Source organism: Podarcis tiliguerta, assembly GCF_965153285.1.
Source record: "Podarcis tiliguerta genome assembly, chromosome: 2".
Lineage (NCBI taxonomy): Eukaryota > Metazoa > Chordata > Lepidosauria > Squamata > Lacertidae > Podarcis > Podarcis tiliguerta.
This window is the reverse complement of record NC_139535.1, coordinates 8,647,184-8,667,413: the sequence shown is the minus strand read 5'-3', so window position 1 is coordinate 8,667,413 and position 20,230 is coordinate 8,647,184. Positions and strand designations below refer to the sequence as shown.

At 46.6% G+C, this 20,230-nt stretch overlaps 2 protein-coding genes across 7 annotated transcripts in view; one reads left to right on the top strand and one right to left on the bottom strand.

The window, feature by feature from the left end:
* Positions 1 to 20,230, bottom strand: part of LOC310670196 (zinc finger protein RFP-like) — a 127,038-nt gene that overhangs the window by 47,575 nt on the left and 59,233 nt on the right. The gene's annotated exons all lie outside the window — the stretch shown is intronic.
* LOC310670476 (uncharacterized protein) lies at positions 249 to 18,186 on the top strand. Of its 5 annotated transcripts, none has more exons than XM_083425895.1 (6): positions 249 to 295; positions 4,363 to 4,452; positions 6,443 to 6,569; positions 8,099 to 8,209; positions 8,968 to 10,271; positions 14,462 to 18,186. In XM_083425895.1, the coding sequence occupies exons 2-6, from the start codon at positions 4,429 to 4,431 to the stop codon at positions 14,495 to 14,497; spliced, it is 1,602 nt and encodes a 533-aa protein (XP_083282021.1). In that variant the 5' UTR covers positions 249 to 295; positions 4,363 to 4,428; the 3' UTR covers positions 14,498 to 18,186. The 5 variants fall into 5 exon arrangements, with proteins under 5 accessions (XP_083282021.1, XP_083282019.1, XP_083282023.1 ...); XM_083425893.1 differs by having other exon boundaries at positions 266 to 483; XM_083425897.1 differs by lacking the exon at positions 249 to 295 and adding an exon at positions 298 to 483 and having other exon boundaries at positions 4,370 to 4,452.

Below are 20,230 nucleotides of genomic sequence, written 5' to 3'. Positions count from 1 at the left end.
TCTGTCCTTCCAGTGAGCACTCAGGGCTGATTTCCTTCAGAATGGAGAGGTTTGATCTTCTTGCAGTCCATGGGACCCTCAAGAGTCTCCTCCAGCACCATAATTCAAAAGCATAAATTCTTCGGCGATCAGTCCAGCTCTCACTTCCATACATCAGGAAAGACTACAAATCCCATAAAGCTTTGGGTCAGGAAAGGGTGGTAGAGGGAGAAGCACTACAAGACCCAGCATTCCTTGCACACAATGCCTTTTTCTCAACCCCCATTTTCAAAGGAGGGGAGGGGATCCTGCTGCGGTGAGGTCACTGGCGGGGTGGGGGGGGGGCGATGTCTTCCTGGAGGGGAAGCAGCTTTGTTGGGAAATCGAGGCCCTGCAGCCCCACACCCCCGGGGCTGTAAGGACGCTCCTTGCTTGCAGGGGCTTCCTTTGGGTGCATTGGAGAAGAAGGCTCTGGATCTTGCCTGCTTGAATCCTGCACAGCCTGTGAGTGCTGGGAAGCGGGGGGCGGGGGGCAGATCTGGGGTAGGTTGGGGGTTGAGAGAGAGGGATCTTGTCCTGCTGTAAGTGCCTGGAATAAATGGGGGAGAGGGGTGCGCTCCCCCCTTGCAGGAGCCTGCCTTAAATTACATGCAGTGGAATAATAATAATAATAATAACGAGCCTCCACCTTGCTTGGGGGAGCAGGAGGGCCTTGGAAGCTGCTCTGCATGCAGAAGGTGCAAGGTCCAATCTCTGGCCTGTCTGGGTAAAGCTGGAGAGACACTTGCCTGAAACCCCCTGAAATGCTTCTGCCAGCCTGAGCAGGCAACACTGAAGCTCAATGGACCCATGGTCTGACTGGATATAAAGGTAAAGGACCCCTGACCGTTAAGTCCAGTCATGGATGACTCTGGGGTTGCGGCGCTCATCTCGCTTTACTGGCCGAGGGAGCCGGCGTACAGCTTCTGGGTACCTATTTATCTACTTGCACTGGTGTGCTTTCAGACTGCTAGGTTGGCAGGAGCAGGGACCGAGCAACGGGAGCTCACCCATCGCGGGGATTCGAAACTTGACTGGATATACATCAGCTTAAAAGAAGACGGGTCCCTGTCACGGAATCCCGGAATTGTGGAGTCGGAAGGGACCCGAGGGTCATCTAGTCCAACCCGCTGCAATGCAGGAATCGCAGCTAAAGCGTCCATAATAACAAGGTAGAAGGGAGCGGGGAGAGATCCCTTAAGGCAAAGTGCTGATTTTTTATTTTACTTTATGATCATCTGTCACGTATGTTTTAGCTGAGATTCCTGCATGGCAGCGGGTTGGACTAGATGACCCTTGGGGTCCCTTCTGACTCTACAATTCTGTGATTTGTACAGGCAGGCAAGCCGCTTGCCGTAAGAGACTCTGTACCACGGTATTTCACTGTGGGTAAGGAAACCATGTTGTTACTGGCAAATGGGTCACTTTGGATGTTCAGTTACGCCTTTTATCCGTCTTTGAGGGTGCTAAGGCTGAACTTATTTGTCAGCAGTTAGAATCGGCATGTTAGGGTTGGGCAGGAAGACCCTGACCCCCTGCAATGCAGGAATTGCAGTATTAATTAATTAATTTGATACCTGCCGCTTGTCGCTTGTTTGGTGATCTCTCAGAAATGGAAGGCTGCATCTTGCTAATCTTTCAGCATGTGGTTTTAAAAAGCTGTGCCCATTGCCGATTCTGAAAAACTGATCCTATAAGATATGTGCTGCCAAGGGCACATATTGTTTTTGCTTGTTATTATGGAGCGCCTTTTTGTGTTTTTATATGATAAGCCACCCTGCGATCCTTGGATGAAGGGCAGTATAGAAATTTAATAAATCATAATAATAGTAATGGGGACCCTCATATTTCGCCTCAGGTTGGGGGGCTGTTTGTGATTTATAGGACCAACCAATCTCATGGTTGGCACATGTGATTTTATCTGGTGACGTTTTATGAATTCCTGATATATTTTGCAATAAATTTGAACTTTGTACCTTGCCATGAAATATATTTTATGCTATACAGTGGTACCTCGGGTTACATACACTTCAGGTTACAGACTCCGCTAACCCAGAAATAGTGCTTCAGGTTAAGAACTTTGCTTCAGGATGAGAACAGAAATCGTGCTCCGGCGGCATGGCGGCAGCAGGAGGCCCCATTAGCTAAAGTGGTGCTTCAGGTTAAGAACGGACCTCCAGAACGAATTAAGTACTTAACCCGAGGTACCACTGTACATTATTTCTTAAGTTTTTAAAACTTGTTATTCCTCTTCCCTTTATATTTATTCTTTATTATGCATTTTAGTTTGCTGTCTCGTTTGTTGCATTTGTAAGAAAAGAAAACCACATTAGCTCACAGACTCTAGCCCAAATCTGCTTTTTTCTTTCTTTTTTAATTTGATTTTTCTTACCTGGAGAGAAATAGCTTTATTGACTGAGATCTGGTAAATAATATAATGGGGAGTCTTTATATTTTGCTTCATATATAAAGCATAATGACCAGCTTGAGTGGGGGGGAGGCAATTGGCAACCCCTCAGCTGAGTCGCAGTGAATAGCACCCAAGGCTCCGCAAGTTATTTTGCCACATGAGGCCCCTTGCAAGACACCCTTTTGATCATGTATTTGTGGTGATTTTCCTCCTGATGCTCTGGGCAAGGCCACACACAACCCCACTCCCAAAACTGTATACACTTGCAGTTGTTTGGAGGTGGTTGCACTGCTCCATTTTGCAGTTGATGCATATTCCGTAGCTTCCTGCTGAAACGCTGTCACTTTTCATACCACAAATGTTCCCGCTCCCCGTTTTTGTGGAGTTGCAGCCCCCCCTCCAGGCAGCAGTCATGGGGCAGCACTGGGAAACCGTTGCCGAGCAAACAAAAGCAGAACAAATCCACCGTTAATGTGCTGTTACTGTGTAAGGAACATGTTGTTGCACAATCCACTAGCGTTGAAAACCACCCATTCACTCCAGACGGCCTGAACCAGCTTTTGTTTTGTTTTGTTACTGGAGACGGTAGGACAGTTAAAGAACGTCGTTTTGTGGAACCGACCTCTTTTTCTGAAGCTGTACACTTCTGTTTGGTTGGAATGGCTTTATTCTAGAGATTGGTTTGCTTTTAAAAATAATTGTGGCTGTCTTCTTTCAATAGGGACAAATGTAAGGCCCTGCGCTTAGGCAGGAAGAACCAGGTGCACAAATATAGGACGGGGGACGCCGACGCCTGGCTTGCCAGTAACACATGTGAAAAGGATCTAGGGGTCTTGGTGGAACACAAGCTTAGTCAACAGTGTGATGCAGCAGTGAAGAAAGCTAATGCTGTTCTAGACTGCATCAACAGAAGTCTAGTGTCCAGATCAAGGGAAGTCATTAAAGGTAAAGGGACCCCTGACCGTTAAGTCCAGTTGTGGACAACTCTGGGGTTGTGCGCTCATTTCGGTTTACTAGTCGAGGGAGCCGGCATTTGTCTGCAGACAGCTTCCGGGTCATGTGGCCAGCATGACTAAGCCGCTTCTGGTGAAACCAGAGCAGCACACGGAAATGCCGTTTACCTTCCCGCCAAAGCGGTACCTATTTATCTGCTTGCACTGGTGTGCTTTCGAACTGCTAGGTTGGAAGGAGCTGTGACCAAACAACGGGAGCTCAACCGGTCGCAGGGATTCGAACCGCTGACCTTCTGATGGGCAAGCCCAAGAGGCTCAGTGGTTTAGACCACAGCGCCACCTGCGTCAAGGGAAGTTATAGGCCTGCTCTATTCTGCCTTAGTCAGACCACACCTGGAATACTGTGTCCAGTTCAGGGCACCAAAATTTACAAAGGACGTTGACAAGCTGGAACATGTGCAGAGGAGGGCAATCAGGATGATCAAGGGGTCTGGAAACCAATCCTTATGAGGAATGGTTGAAGGAGTTGGGTATGCCTGGAGAAGACAAGACTGTGGGGCGATGCGATAGCCGTCTGAAGGGCTGTCGCAAGGAACATGGAGCAAGATTGTTTCCTGCTGCTCTAGAGGGTGGAACCAGTGGGTACAAAAAAACAAGAAAGGAGGTTACGGTTAAACATTAGGAAGAACTTTTCTGGCGGTAAGAGCAGTTGAATGGACTTCCTCGGAAGGTGGTGGACTGGCTTTCATTGGAGGTTTTAAAGCAGAGTTTGGGTGGCTATCCGCCAGGGATGCTTTCACTAAGATTCTTGCGTTGCAGAGGGTTGGATTGGACTGGATGATCCCTTCCAACTCCATGGTTCTGTTTGTTTTAATAACTCTATATTACATTGTTGTAACCCACCTTGTAATAAATCTTTATCAATCCATATATATGATGTTGGGGGAAAGCATCGCTCCGAAATTCATTGCTTTTCTTCAGCCCACAGGGTACAGAACCATAGACCAGACTCAAACTGGATTATCCTCTCCTTCCACCGGAAAGAAAATGAACTCAACAGATCCAGTTCAGGTAAGAGATGTCTATAATGATATGCCTCTGTGCACGCAAGATTTTGTTCTGGAATCAATGGAATTTCCAGCGCTGGTATCCAGAGGCATTCCTGCCTCTTCTTGGTTCTTCCATCTTGCTGAGAAGTTCGGAGTGGCAGCGTCCCAGGAGAGGCGATGCTCTGTGGCAGCTCCTAAATTGTGGGCCTCCCTCCCCACAGAGGTGCGTCCAACACCTCGGTATTCAGATTTTGGTGGATGCTGAAGACGCACCTCTTTACCCTGGCCTTAAATACCTGAGGTGTTTTTGGAGCCCACTCTATTTCCATGACCGCAATCTGTTTTAGCGGTTTCAGATTCTGAATCTTAAATTGTCATAACCCGCCCTGGGACCTGCTGGTGAATGGCAGGTGGTGGTTGTAACAAATAATAATAATAATAATAATAATAATAATAATACAGTGGTGCCCCGCAAGACGAATGCCTCGCAAAACGGAAAACCCGCAAGATGAAAGGGTTTTCTGTTTGCAGAGGCGCTTCGCAAGACGAATTTCCCTATGGGCTTGCTTCGCAAGACGAAAAATGGCGAAAAAGTTTGAAATTTTTTTTTTGCTCCAAAACCCCTTTTCCTGAAGCGCTAAGCTGCTAAAAGCATTTTAGCAGCAAAACCGCTAATCCCCCACCCCTTAAAAAGCCGTTTCTAGCCCTTAAAATGTCAATAGCGCTAATAGCGCTAATCCGCTAATGGGCTTGCTTCGCAAGACGAAAAAACCGCAAGACGAAAAGACTCCCAGAACGGAGTCTTTTCGTCTTGCGAGGCACCACTGTAGCTGCATTTTTATGCACAATTTCTTCTGATATACGCATTTTTGTACTTACCGTTTGCTTGGAGAACTACAATGCAAAATTCACGGAAATGTGAACTTCAAAGGATGGGTGTGAAGTGCAAATCAGGTACTTTAAGCCACACTTCACACTCCCCCCCCCCCAAATTCCAACTGTGAAAAGTTAAAGTGCGGCTTAAATTTGCGACCCTACAAAAAATGGCTTTTACAATATCGCTGCTAAAACAGACATAACGGTGAAAGGGAACAAAAAAAGTTTTATTGCCGGTTTGCGAGCTGGAGACTGTTGTGCAATTGATTCCAATGTCACTCATCGCTTTTCCTGTGTTTTACAGTGAAGTATAGAATTTTTAGGCACTGTGGGTTAAGCCACAGAGCCTAGGACTTGCCGATCAGAAGGTCGGCGGTTCGAATCCCCGCGATGGGGTGAGCTCCTGTTGCTCGGTCCCTGCTCCTGCCAACCTAGCAGTTCAAAAGCACATCAAAGTGCAAGTAGATAAATAGGTCCCGCTCCAGCGGGAAGGTAAACGGCGTTTCCGTGCGCTGCTCTGGTTCGCCAGAAGTGGCTTAGTCCTGCCGGCCGGAAGCTGTACGCCGGCTCCCTTGGCCAAGAAAGCGAGATGAGCTCCGCAACCCCAGAGTCAGTCACGACTGGACCTAATGGTCAGGGGTCCCTTTACCTTTTTTATAGTTCTATGAACAGGGGTTTAACCCACTTGCGGGTCCTCTCTAGTACCCGTAGGATTTTCTTCTGCATTTGCCACTTACAGGGATTCTGGGGCTTGGCTTGTTGTTGTTGTTTAGTCGTTCAGTCGTGTCCGACTCTTCGTGACCCCATGGACCAGAGCACGCCAGGCACTCCTGTCTTCCACTGCCTCCCACAGTTTGGTCAAACTCATGCTGGTAGCTTCGAGAACACTGTCCAACCATCTCGTCCTCTGTCGTCCCCTTCTCCTTGTGCCCTCCATCTTTCCCAACATCAGGGTCTTTTCCATGGAGTCTTCTCTTCTCATGAGGTGGTCTTGGAGCCTCAGCTTCAGGATCTGTCCTTCCAGTGAGCACTCAGGGCTGATTTCCTTCAGAATGGATGCGTTTGATCTTCTTGCAGTCCATGGGACTCTCAAGAGTCTCCTTGGCTACCTGGCTGAGTTCTCTTTGTCCTTGCAGGAGCCGGTGACCTTCGAAGATGTGGCCGTATATTTCACAGAAGGCCAGGCTGCTTTGCTGGATCCAGCCCAAAGGTCCTTGTACAAGGAGGTCATGCTGGAGAATTATGGGAACGTCGCCTCGCTGGGTAAGCAGCCTCCTTTCCCATTTCGGCCAGAAGACTTGGTTGATGTCATATTGAGCAGATGTTTGCTTTGCCTTATGTCTGCTACGTCCAGGGCTTTTAGTGTGGCGGCCTCTGTCCCTTGGAATGCAGACCCCACCCTTTTTAATTCTGATTTGTAAGTTCCGAAGGTTTACAAATGTAATACTTTCCAATTGATTTCCACTTGCCGTTTGACTTCCCCTCCACTCCTCCGGGGTTTCCCTATCTTTTCTAATATCGCTGCATATTATAGCTATTCTGTGTCCTTTGCTTTCCATTCATTTTACTGCAGTTCTTCATTCGGATCCTACCTGTGTTTTTACATGTTTCCAATGATGCTTTAAATATTCTACAGAAGGTTTCCAATCCTCCTGCCTCTTCTGGATCTAGTTAAACTGGCCAATTGGAATGCGCTCCCAAATGAACAGCTGGAAGTCATTTGCAGCACTGGAATCCAGGTGTCTGCTTATAACTCACCTGTTCACCCACATTTTCCCTGTGGAGTGATTCTGTTATGTTTGATGCATCAAGCGGATGTATTATTCTGCGATGCGTTTTATACTTTTATTATGAATGTTGACTTTACGCTGCTGATATGTGTTTAACGTTGGGGCAAGAGGAATTCTTGCAAGTAAAATAAATACATATATTGATCAGTGCCTTCCCCCTTATTTAAGAGAAGGAGTTTGGTATAATTGTTTTTTAATAGTTGAAAACAATGGCGGCCGTGTCCCACTTCCACTTTCAGAGCCAGTAAATGCCTCTGAATAACAATTGTGTGTAGAAATAATAATAATAATAATAATAATAATAATAATAATGTATTATTTATATCCCACCCATCTGGCTGGGTTTCCCCAGCCACTCTGGGCGGCTTTCAACAGAATATTAAAATACAGTAATCTGTTAAACTTTAAAAGCTTCCCTAAACAGGGCTGTCTTCAGATGTCTTCTAAAAGTCTGGTAGTTGTTTTTCTCTTTGACATCTGGTGAGAGGGCGTTCCACAGGGCGGGTGCCACCACCGAGAAGGCCCTCTGCCTGGTTCCCTGTAACTTGGCTTCTCACAGTGAGGGAACCACCAAAAGGCCCTTGGCACTGGACCTCAGTGTCCGGGCAGAACGATGGGTGTGGAGACGCTCCTTCAGGTATACTGGACCGAGGCCGGTTAGGGCTTTAAAGGTCAGCACCAACACTTTGAATTGTACTTGGAAACGTACTGGGAGCCAGTGTAGGTCTTTCAAGACCAGTGTTATGTGGTCTGGGTGGCCGCTCCCAGTCACCAGTCTGGCTGCCGCAACTAGCCTAATGTGGGAAAGTAAAATTTCCATCAATTGCTCCGCCCACTTTTGCCTCTGGCCACGCCCCCCAGAGGCATGTGGCCCTGGGAATGTCAGGTCCCCACCCCTGACCTGCGTGAACATAGCAAATAAATGAAATTAAAAAACAGAGATAGGTATGGGAGTTCAGGCAAATCCCTCTTGCTTTTTTCCCCTTCTTCTGATTTCCCAAGGAGGATTTGAAGACCCCAAGCCGGCCCTGATTTGCCAGCTGGAGCGAGGGAAAGAGCCGTGGGTGGCTAATCTTCGGCGCCTGGGCGAAGAGGCGCTCAAGGCAACCTCAGGTGAGATAGCATCCAAGTGAGTGCCAGGAGTGAGACCCTGCCTGCATGAACACCTCTGCTCTGAGATCTGCAATACAGTGGTACCTCGGGTTACATACGCTTCAGGTTACATACGCTTCAGGTTACAGACTCCACTAACCCAGAAATAGTGCTTCAGGTTAAGAACTTTGCTTCAGGATAAGAACAGAAATCGTGCTCCGGCGGTGCAGTGGCAGCAGCAGGAGGCCCCATTAGCTAAGGTGGTGCTCCAGGTTAAGAACAGTTTCAGGTTAAATACGGACCTCCGGAATGAATTAAGTACTTAACCCGAGGTACCACTTTAATGGCAATAATCTCCCCCCCCCCCCCCCCGGCCATTTTGAAAAAAGAGTGGCAGGGAAACAAAATACTGAATCAGGATGCAGTGCTTAAATAAAAGAATAAATAAAAATGTATTTAGTCCATTCTCAACATTGTCCTTTTTATTTGTCATCTGAAAAAAGGCCTCTTGCATTAGTACACCCTTCATTTCTAGGTAGCAGGGCTAGTGGTCAGGGATGATGGGAACTGGAGTCCAAAAACAGCTAGAGACATGATCTGGAAACCCTGATCTAGATTAAGTCCATAACAAAAAGTTACTTACTAGCACCACTGCTGAGAAGGAAGCCTCGGGGAATTCAGTGTGCCAAGGATTTCAGCTGAATACTAATAATCCTTAGGTGAAGCATTTCCTTCCAGACTCGAAGAGTAAATTTTGCTGCTGTGTTTATTCCCAACAGGAGACTTGAAGAAGAAAAACGTGTGTCCGGAGTGTGGAAGATGCTTCTCCGACATGTCCGTCCTTCTTGAACATCGGAGATGCCACTCGACATGGAGACCGTATAAATGCGTGGATTGCGGGAAATGTTTCCCTGGGTTTTCAGAGCTTTTGACGCACCACAGAGTCCACGTGGCTGAGAAAGCTTCTCAGTCCTCCGAGTCCGAGGAAGGTTTGGACATCAAAACAGTCATCGTCGGCCATCAGGGAATCCGCACGGGAGAGAAACCTCACAAGTGCTTGGAGTGCGGGAAGTCCTTTGATTTCAAGTCCACCCTGGCGACGCACATGCGCATCCACACGGGGGAAAAGCCTTACAAGTGCTTGGAGTGCGGGAAGTCGTTCGCTCGGAAAGGGAACCTTTCCGGTCACCGGAGACTCCACATGACCGAGAAGCCTCACAAATGCATGGAGTGCGGGATGTCCTTTGCGCAGCAGTCGAAGCTGGTCGGTCACCAGAGAGTCCACGAGGAGCTTTTCAAGTGCTTTGAGTGCGGGAAGTGTTTCCCTCACAAGGGCCTCCTCATCGAACACCGGCGGGTCCACACGGGAGAAAAGCCTTTCAAGTGCTTGGCCTGCGGGAAGTACTTTTCCCGGAAGTCGAACCTTGACGATCACCAGAGAATCCACACGGGGGAGAAGCCGTACAAGTGCTCGGTGTGCGGGATGTGCTTCGCGGGCCGCTCGTCCCTCACCTACCACTACCGAGGCCACACCGGAGAGAAGCCCTTCAAGTGCCTGGAGTGCGGGAAAGATTTCGCCGACCGCTCGTCGCTCCAGTACCACGAGAGAGGCCACACGGGAGAGAAGCCGTACAACTGCTTCGAGTGCGGGAGGAGCTTTGCCAGCCGGTCCTCCCTGGTTTGCCACCGGAGGACCCACACCGGCGAGAAGCCTTACCAGTGTGTGGAGTGCCTGATCAGCTTTGCCGACAAGTCGGGCCTCATATGCCACGAGAGGGTCCACACGGGGGAGAAGCCGTACACCTGCCTGGAGTGTGGGAAATCGTACTCCTTCCGCTCGTCCCTCGTTTGCCACGAGAGGTCCCACACGGGAGAGAAACCTTACCAGTGCCTGGAGTGCGGGAAGTCTTATTCCGACAGGTCGTCCTTTGTTTACCACCAGGGGACGCACACAGGAGAGGAACGCTTCAAGTGTCTGGAGTGCGGGGTGTGTTTTGCGCCAAAGCGGCCACTTTCCAGGATCCATGGCATCCCAGTGGTCCAGCACCCCATTCATCATGAGAGCTGCTCTTTCTATCTCAAGGCAAGTGAGGAGCCTGGCAAGTGATTGAGCCAGTGTGGTGTAGTGGTTAAGAGCGGTATTCTCGCAATCTGGGGAACCGGGTTCGCGTCTCCGCTCCTCCACATGCAGCTGCTCGGTGACCTTGGGCCAGTTACACTTCTCTGAAGTCTCTCAGCCCCACTCACCTCACAGAGTGCTTGTTGTGGGGGAGGAAGGAAAAGGAGAATGTTAGCCGTTTTGGGACTCCTTAAAGGGAGTGAAAGGCGGGATATCAAATCCAAACTCTTCTTCTTCTCTTCTTAAGACAGGGCATTGGGGTCAGGCTTCAGGCAATCTGACCCTTCCCACAGTGGGCAGCCAAGAGGCAGATGACAAGAAGAGCTCTTACCAAGTCTCTTATTCACTATTCACAGAGAGAGGCTTTGAAAAGGGCCTCTCCTTTCCAGGAATGGCGTTGTTCCGAGTAAAGTCCCACCCCTTCCATCTCGCCTATCACACATCATGGAATTCTAATAAATTTAATAATAATAATTTTTTATTTATACTCTGCCCTTCCCGGTTCAGAAAACCGGGCTCAGGACGGCTAACAACAAATTTAAAACACTTAATTGATGCAACAAAAAACAGCATAAAATACAGTGTACAACGTGAATAACAATAATTTCTGAATTCAAAAATCAGTTTACGGGGAAATCCATCTAATAAGCATTAGATGATCACCAGGGCTAGCTGGCTAAATTAGTCCTATTTGGGCCAGCGAGGAGACCAGGGGATAATTAGCTGTGGGATCCTAGAGCAGGTAATCTTCATAAAAAGGGGAGGTGGAGGGAAGGAAGGGGAATAAAAGATCAGGCTAAGTTCAAATTGAAAGCCAGGCGGAATAGCTCTGTCTTACAGGCTGTGGAAGAAAGTTAAGTCCTGCAGGGCCCTGGTCTCATGGGACAGAGCGTACCACCAGGTCGGAGCCATCACTGAGAAGGCCCTGGCCCTGGTGGAGGATAATCTGACTTCCTTAGGGCCCAGGACCTCAACTATAATTATTCATGGACCTTAAGGTCCTCTGTGGGGCATACCAGGAGAGGCAGCCCCGTAAATACGAGGGCCCTAAGCCACAAAGGGCTTTAAAGGTCAAAACCAGCACCTTAAAGCTGACTCTATACTCTACCGGGAGCCAGTGCAACTGGTAAAGCACTGGGTGAATGCTCGCATGGCAGGGACCCCGTGAGGAGCCTCGCTGCAGCATTCTACTCAATATTGATCATTCTACTCAATATTGATTCCTAACAGATTCCAGTGTATACTTAGCAGGGTAAAAACTTAAGCACATTGCGGGATTCCCAAAAAAAAATAGCCCAGAGGCAATTAATATTTCATCCAGTAGAGCTTTATTGCTACTGAAGGCAAATGAGCATCATGGTCACAAATCCAATATTTTCAGCATTGGCACTGTCCATAAGAAATCCCAGTTGCAACAGACTTAACTTTAACTTATAATAAGACTAAACTTAATACTAAGCACTTTGTACAAAACACCACACCAGAAAGAAAGAGAGGCTCTTTCTGGCCTTACTGTTATAGTCGGCATGACCTTGACAGAAGAGAGAACAGGACCAGTTTAAGCCAGCTGTACTTAGCTTCTCTGAAGGAATAACCCAAACGTCATGGAGCTTCTGCTTGGTTCTTTCACACACAGAAACTTCCGGAAGCTTCCAGAACCCTTTTGAATTAAGTAGAATAGGAAAGATCTCTACACATCAGATCAATACTTTCTGCACTAAGAAACTGAGGCTTTCTGCCTCTGAGCTTTCTGTTCTCCTGTTCTTTCCCTCTTCTCTGGGAAGTGCAGGAGGAGAAGGGGGCGGTCTCCCCCATTCCCCCTCAGTCCAGTCCCTGATATCTGAAGGCACATTCCCTAGCCCTTGCGGGTGACATTGAGGCTGGGCGTCAGCAGCCAGTGTGGCCAAGACCACTTAGAAACCCCACTCACATATCCCTCTCCGGCCCCACATGTCTATAAGAAGAGCCCGCCTGCTGGATGAGGCCAGAGGCCTACCTGGTCCTGCTTTCGAAATGGTTAACCAGATGCCAGGGCCGGATTAAACCCTGCGTAGTCGAAATCTCGGGCCCTTCTCATGCACGGGCTCTGGTGGTATAACATTGAACTAAGAAAGCTTGGTTGCAATTTTCTTTCAAGATCACATCAATGTTATTTTGATCCGTTGTCGCAGGGCCCCTAAAAGGGCCCATAGACATACTCTGCCAATCTGGAAATCTGGCACTGCCAGATGCCCCAGTGGGAAGCTTGGAAGCAGGGCTCGAGGGCCACAGCACGCTCTTCCCTTGCGGCCTGCAGCAACTGGCATTCTGAGGCATGTGGCCTCCGACTGTGAGGGTGAAACACAGCCATCGTGGCTGGTAGCCATTGATGGCCGTATACTCCATGATTTTGTCTTAATCCAGGTGTGGGGAGCCTTTTTCCGAGCACAATTCAAAGTGTTGGTTGTTGTTGTTGTTTAGTCGTTTAGTCGTGTCCGACTCTTTGTGACCCCATGGACCAGAGCATGCCAGGCATTTCTGTCTTCCACTGCCTCCCACAGTTTGGTCAAACTCAGCTAAGTAGCTTCGAGAACACTGTCCAACCATCTCGTCCTCTGTTGTCCCCTTCTCCTTGTGCCCTCCATCTTTCCCAATATCAGGGTCTTTTCCAGGGAGTCTTCTCTTCTCATGAGGTGGCCAAAGTATTGGAGCCTCAGCTTCACGATCTGTCCTTCCAGTGAGCACTCAGGGCTGATTTCCTTAAGGATGGATATGTTTGATCTGCTTGCAGTCCATGGGACTCTCAAGAGTCTCCTCCAACACCATAATTCAAAAGCATCAATTCTTTGGCATGGACAAAGACAACAGGCATATAAAAGTTTTGGTGCTAAATGGCCTCGGTCCTGTATACCTGAAGGAGCATCTTCACCTCCATCATCCAGCCTGGACACTGAGGTCCAGCTCCGAGGGCCTTCTGGTGGTTCCCTCCCTGCGAGAAGTGAGGTTACAGGGAACCAGGCACAGGGCCTTCTCAGTAGTGGCACCCACCCTGTGGAACGCCCTCCTAGCAGATGTCAAGGCAATAAACAACTATTTTACTTTTAAAAGGCAACTGTTTAGGGAAGTTTTTAATGTCTGATGCTGTATTGTTTTTAATATTCGGTTGGAAGCCGTCCAGAGTGGCTGGGGAAACCCAGCCAGATGGGCGGGGTATAAATAATTTATTATTATTATTATTATTATTATTATTATTATTATTATTATTACTACTACTACTACTACTACTACCCCTCCAGACACTGCTGAACTGCAACTCCCATCAGCTCCAGCGAGCATGCTGAATGGTGGGGTTTGATGGGAGTTGTAGTTCAGCAACCTCTGGAAAGCCAAAGATTTTCCTGGTCCAATCCTCTTATCAAAGCTGGCAGAGTCGGTGGCCATCATTGCCTCTTGTGGGAACAAATTGTTCCCTTTTGTACGTCCCAAATATTCCAACACTCAGCTTCATTGGAATATTCCCCGAGTTCTCGTATTATGAGAGAGGGAGAAAAAGCTTACCCCCGTCTGCTTTCTCCACACCTTTGTAGGTAAAATGTATCTGGTTTCTATTGTTCAACAGCTTGGTCTGTTAACCTTGTTCATATGAGGCATGTGCTTCAGTGACTCTTGTGTTAGGGTGTCTAGAACGTTCAAATTCCAAAAATGAGGGTCACTTAAAACTTTTAACATGACTTGGGAATTTGATAGATATATTGGTTAATTCAATTTAGTTTTGCCTGATAAGTAAAATGTGTGTAAAATTGCATAGAAATAATTAAAAATGGTTGCCAAATACTTGCAGTTATAATAATAATAATAATAATAATAATAATAATAATAATAATAATATAGAATTACCTGACATTTTCAGAAGGTAAATTTAAAATCCTTTGCTTTTCTGAAAGCAGCTTGTGGGCTTCTTCATCAAAGGTATGCTTGCCAAGCTAAATGTAGTCCAGTCACAAAAATAATAGCAGATTTGTATGTCTTACACCCAAAAACATATTTTAAAGACCATTCTCTGAAGAAAATAGCAAAAATTATATTTCACCCCCTAAAATGACACGCATGCATGGTTTTCTTTTACTTGTTGATGGTATTAATATAATTCTTATACGGCATTCTTTTTCCCCCAGTTGAAAATGGAATCAGAAATAAAAGAAGAAAAATGAAGACAGGAACCCAGGAGCAGCCACCTGATCTTCGTGTGAAGGAAGTTGCAGTATCTCTGTTTACACAATATCTCGGTTGAGTGTCTTGCGTCACTAGCACTTCGATGTGGCGAGTAAGGATCGGACAAAGGAGGCCTCCATACCTGTAATATTAGGCTTTGTTCTTGGGAAAGGTTTTCCATGGAGTTTGGGGCTGTATACATGCTACATAAACCTTTGAAACAAGTTTGAAGCGCATTATTTCCCTCAGAGCTTTCTGGGCACTGTAGTTTTCCGCTCACAGAGGAGCAATCCCCAGCAGCGCTGAAGAAAACTACAGTGCCCAGAATTCTTTGAGGCGGGGAGAATGTGCTTTGAAGTTTGCATACACACCATACATGGAAAACAGGTTTGAAGCACACAGGCTTCCCCCAAAGAACCCTGGGAACTCTAGGCTGTTACAGGGGCTGGGAATTGTAGGTCTGTGAGGGGTAAACTACACTTCCCACAATTCTTTGTAGAGGCGTCATTTTCTTTGAATGTGTAGTTTGTGTATAACCTTTGAAACACCCCCTTAGTCCAGAGCAGGCATAGGCAAACTCGGCCCTCCAGGTGTTTTGGGACTACAACTCCCATCATCCCTGACAACTGGTCCTCTTAACTAGGGATGATGGGAGTTGTAGTCCCAAACATCTGGAGGGCTGAGTTTGCCTATGCCTGGTCCAGAGGGTGAGCCTGTGGCTCTTCAGATATCATTGGACTCCATTTCCCATCAGCTCCTGGGTTTGTAGTTTTCCTTCTCCCTCCCAATCCTTTTTTCCTTTCGTGTCGTGTTTTTAGTTTTTAAGAAAAATTGCAGCACGGTTGACAGCTAGGGATTATGGGAGTTGTAGTTGAGCAGCATCTGGCCACAGGTTCCACACCCTGCCTATAGCAACTAAGTCTTAAATGCATTACATAAATGCAACTTCCATTGTTCTTTCCTCCCTCTCCCATCTGTGGTTTTACACGTATGGAATTTTAAATTGTAAGCTCCTCGGGGCAGGGACTGTCCCCTCTTGTGGTTCGCGAAGCACCATTTGGGCAGCCCGCACAAGCCTGGGCTATGAGCCAAGGGCTGTTGGGAGGTGGAAATGAAATGAGAACATCATGGCAACCTGGCTGGGTCTGCCAGCTAACTTCACCCTCCTAGAAAGAACACTTAGAAGTACTTTGCAAACGAAGAACTGGTACCTGGGCTGCTTGTTTTCCTTCTCCCTCCCAATCCTTTTTCCTTTCATGTCGTGTTTTTTTTTTAATAGAAAAATTGCGGATCAAAAAGCAAGGACGATCATGCTAAACCTGCTCAGGGAGCCCCCCCCCCCTTTTTTTTAGCTAAAGAGCAGGGTAAAAAAATACTTTTAAAGAGCACTAAACGAAGCAATAACAATTGGAGACTGAGAAGGGACTGCTCCTATTCCATGCTTCAAGAGGGGACTTTTAGCCACGTCTAAGGACTGCCAGGAGGGGAAAGTTAACTTGCCAACGTTGAGCACGAGCACTTCATACCTACTTGGGGCAGCTGGAGACTTCTGAAACGTAGGAAAGAAATGTCCAAGTCTCTTTTTTCCCCCTCCAAAAGGATGTTGTACAGCTGGAAAAAGTACAAAAATGGGGAACCAAAATGACCAAGGGGCTGAAGCAGCTGCCTTGCAAAGAGAGGTTGCAGCATTAAGGGCTTTTTTGGTTTAGGGAAAAGGTGGGGAAGGGAGGGAGGGGACAAGGTGGAGATGTATAAAATTATGTATGGTATATAGAGTAAGCAGAGAGGGAGGAGTTTTTCTCCCTCTCTCATTACACCGGGGACATCGAATAAAGCTGAACGTTAGAAGGTTCAGGAGGCACTTCTTCAGACAGCACATAGTTAAAAACTGTGGAACTCACTGCCACAAGGTGGCCACCAACTGGGGCGGCTTTAAAAAGGGGGTGGAGCAAATCTACTACCCGTGACGGCTGCCCGCCGTCGGAGGCAATATATAAGATAATCCATTAGGGAATCATGCAGTGAACATTTCCCAACATTTCCAAACCCTCAGCAGACACCCTCAACATTCCATAGGGCCTGGAACCTCGCAGGTTCTTGTTTTTATTATTAATAGCCTTTTTCTTTTAGCTTACAAATCAACGTGCTTCTGCACACTTAGGAAGCTTGCACGGTGTACTGGGGGTGGGGGCCGGGAACCCCCACTGCCTTTATTCCTTAAACTTATGCACATGTTATTAAATCAATAAAAAACAGTAGATTTTTGGGGCAGCCCCGTTTCTCTGCTAAGCAGAAAGACAAGCAGAACCACCCGGAGTTCAGCACCGCAGGCGGTGGTGCCTCCAAAGAGACAGTGTTATTTTAATGGTTACAAAAATATGGAAATTTGTTCCGTATAGTCTGAGAGGAAACATACAGTAAGATCTCATTAGATTATTTGATACACCTGGAGGGATCACCGAGAATCATGTTTAGTACAGAAGATTATTAGCCATGCTGATTGTTATTATTTCATGTTCAAACTGGTTTCTCTTTTACTTTTGGCTCTTATGAGAGAGACACATGCTTTTGATGGAGCGTTCTTAAAAAATGTTGCCCTGGGGAAGGGGACAGCACATCTGCCATACATACAAAAGATTATAACATTGGTTTTTCCAGCTCAGTATTGCCCATGCTGGCTGACAGAAGCTCTGCTTTCAGACAGGGGTCTTTCTTGGCTCTTCCCGGTGATGCCAGGGGTTGAGACTGGGAGATGATCACCAGTGGAACTCACCGCCTCAGGAGGGGCTGCAGGTTTGTAAGCAGAGGCTGGAATGCTGTAGCTGCATCTTGCATTGCAGATCCCCCACTGAGCATGGGTGGGATACATCAGCGGTTGCCAACAAGGGGCTCGTGGGCGCAAGGACACCCTTGAAGTCATCCCCTTGTGCCCACAAACCCTCTGAAGAAGTTGGAAAAGTGACGCTCTTTCCCAGTTCCTCTTTCATTTCTTTGTGCTCAGATAACTTCTCCTTGACAGGAGTTTTGCTCAGATCCCTTGGAAAAGTGAGAAAAAGTGAGGCAAAGCAGATGACTATTTTGGGTGGCGGGGTAGGGAAGTTGAAGATAGAGTTGACCAGTGGGAGTGATGCTCACTACAAAAATCACAAATGTGCCCACGAGGCCTGATAGTGATGGCAACCCCCTGGGACACATACCTCATATGGATCTCCCTACTCTATAATTTTGTTTTTAACTCATATACAGTGGTACCTCTGGTTAAGTACTTAATTCGTTCCAGAGGTCTGTTCTTAACCTGAAACTGTTCTTAACCTGAAGCACCATTTTAGCTAATGGGGCCTCCCACTGCCGCCGCGCCGCCGGAGCACAATTTCTGTTCTCATCCTGAAGCAAAGTTCTTAACCTGAAGCACTATTTCTGGGTTAGCGGAGTCTGTAACCTGAAGCGTATGTAACCTGAAGCATATGTAACCTGAGGTACCACTGTGTAACATTGGAGAAAGTTTCTCACTTCTGGCACCTTTGAATGGCTATGTTTGTTTTAAGCCTCTTTCTATATAAATAGACTTTTTCTGTTGAGCAAAACCGATATCCCACGTCATTGTTTTTGCGAGTAGAAAATAACTGTCGTGTTCTCATCCGTTATTTAAATAAAAAGTTAGTGCGAAATGCAGTCTCGGTTCTAGTAACTCGTTGTGTCTTTTCGCTTTTGTTACTTGAGAGCTTCGATGTGTCTTGCAACAGCTGTTTCTCAAATAATAATACCAGCAAAGATTTCAGTGTCATATAAGGAGAGTCCTGCAGAATTAAGGCTCGCCCCCCTGGGTGCAATGTTGCTCTTTAGGTCTTCCTCCGGCACCCATGAAGTCCACCTCTGCCCCCTTGGTCATGAGGTGGGGAGAGAGGGTGGTTACCCGTCTATCCCTTGAAAAGCACATGGAGTTGAAGAAGGAAGTCTGAAGACGGGCATTCTTTCCCACTTCTTCTTTCAGCTCTACATGCTTTCCAAGGCTCAGGTTGAGGCCACATTCACACTATATTTTTAAACTAGGGTTGCCGTACGTCTGGACATACCCAGAATACTGCAGTCGGAAGCAGTGTCTGGGCGGAAATCGTCAAAATGGGAAAATCCGGATGTAAGGCAACCCCCGTCGGCAGTGCTGTTTGTGCCGATTTTCCTTAAAAAGAGCTCAAAAAGGTCTTTATTTGTGATTTTGCTCAAAAATCACAACTTTGGGCAAAACTTTAAAAAATGCTCAACAAATTTTGTGTATGGATTTTCACTTTTTGATATACAGTGGAACCTCAGATTGAGGACGTAATCCGTGACGGAGGCACGTCCGCAACCCGCAGCGTTCGCATCCTGAAGCGCCATGTCTGCGTAGGCGCAATTTGGTGCTTCTGCGCACGCGCGAGCGGCAAAACCCAGAAGTAACCCGTTCTGGTACTTCCGAGTTTCCCACAGGCCGCAACCCGAAAACACGTAACCTGAAGCGTCCGTAACATGAGGTATGAATGTATGGCATACCTATGAAACCATTTTGCCATTTTATATAGTCACAGCTTCCCTCAAAGAATTCTGGGTGCTGTCATTTTTTATTTTTTTTAATGATATTTATTAAGAGTTTAATAGTTAGAAAAAGAAAAAAGATAAAAAACAATGAAAACTTAACAAACACTACAACAAAAGTAAAAAGAAAAAACAATACCACAAAACAACAAGAAAATATTAAAACATTTAAAAACACATCCAATTTTCATTTTATTATCTTTCATATGCTTGTTTCCTCGACTTCCTCACACCTCCCTTTTTTGTATTCTAGTTCAAATTAGCTAATTCAACAAATCCTTTCCCTCTTTCTCAATTTTTGTTCTATAATTTATCCTAACACAATTTAACTTTAAATTTTCCACTTTAGCACATTAACAATTAATATTCATATAATTCTTAATAACACTTCTGCTAAAACCATGTAACTTCATTCCAGCATCCTTCTAACATTCATTAATTTTGCAATATTTCTGTAAATATACTTTGAATTTTTCCCAATCTTCTTCCATCGACTCTTCCCCCTGGTCTCGGATTCTGCCAGTCATTTCCGCCATCTCCATATAGTCCATCAGCTTCATCTGCCATTCTTCCCGGGTGGGTAGATCTTGTGTCTTCCAATACTTTGCGATGAGTATTCTTGCTGCTGTTGTGGCGTACATGAAAAAAGTTCTGTCTTTCTTTAACACCAATTGGTCGACCATGCCCAGGAGAAAGGCCTCTGGTTTCTTCAGGAAGGTATATTTAAATACCTTCTTCATTTCATTATATATCATTTCCCAGAAGGTCTTAATCCTTGGGCACGTCCACCAAAGGTGAAAAAAGGTACCTTCCGTCTCTTTGCATTTCCAACATTTGTTATCGGGCAAATGATAGATTTTTGCCAGCTTGACTGGTGTCATTTGTTAAGGGTAGAGACAGTTGCCTGGACTAGTTTTCTTTTATGCTGGCTAAACATTTGTTTTTCAGCAGACAAAGATACTTCACTTAACAAAGCTCTGTCAGACCCCTTCCTTTCCCCAGGGCTACAACTGTTTTGCACAAAGTTACGGCAACTCGGGCTTTCAGAGGATCTCCTGGGTGCTGTGGCTTTTCCAATCACGAAGGCCATGTTAAAAACTAGGCTGTGGGACATAGACCGCCAGGAACTAATCTCAGCTGCGGAAAAAACATGTTCCCCTCTT

Coding starts and splice junctions, on each gene's coding strand:
- LOC310670476 (XM_083425895.1), top strand. CDS start 4,429: ATGAACTCAACAGATCCAGTTCAG. Junction 6,570..8,098: donor TGGGAACGTCGCCTCGCTGG/GTAAGCAGCCTC, acceptor TGATTTCCCAAG/GAGGATTTGAAGACCCCAAG. Junction 10,272..14,461: donor GCTGCTCTTTCTATCTCAAG/GCAAGTGAGGAG, acceptor TTTTTCCCCCAG/TTGAAAATGGAATCAGAAAT.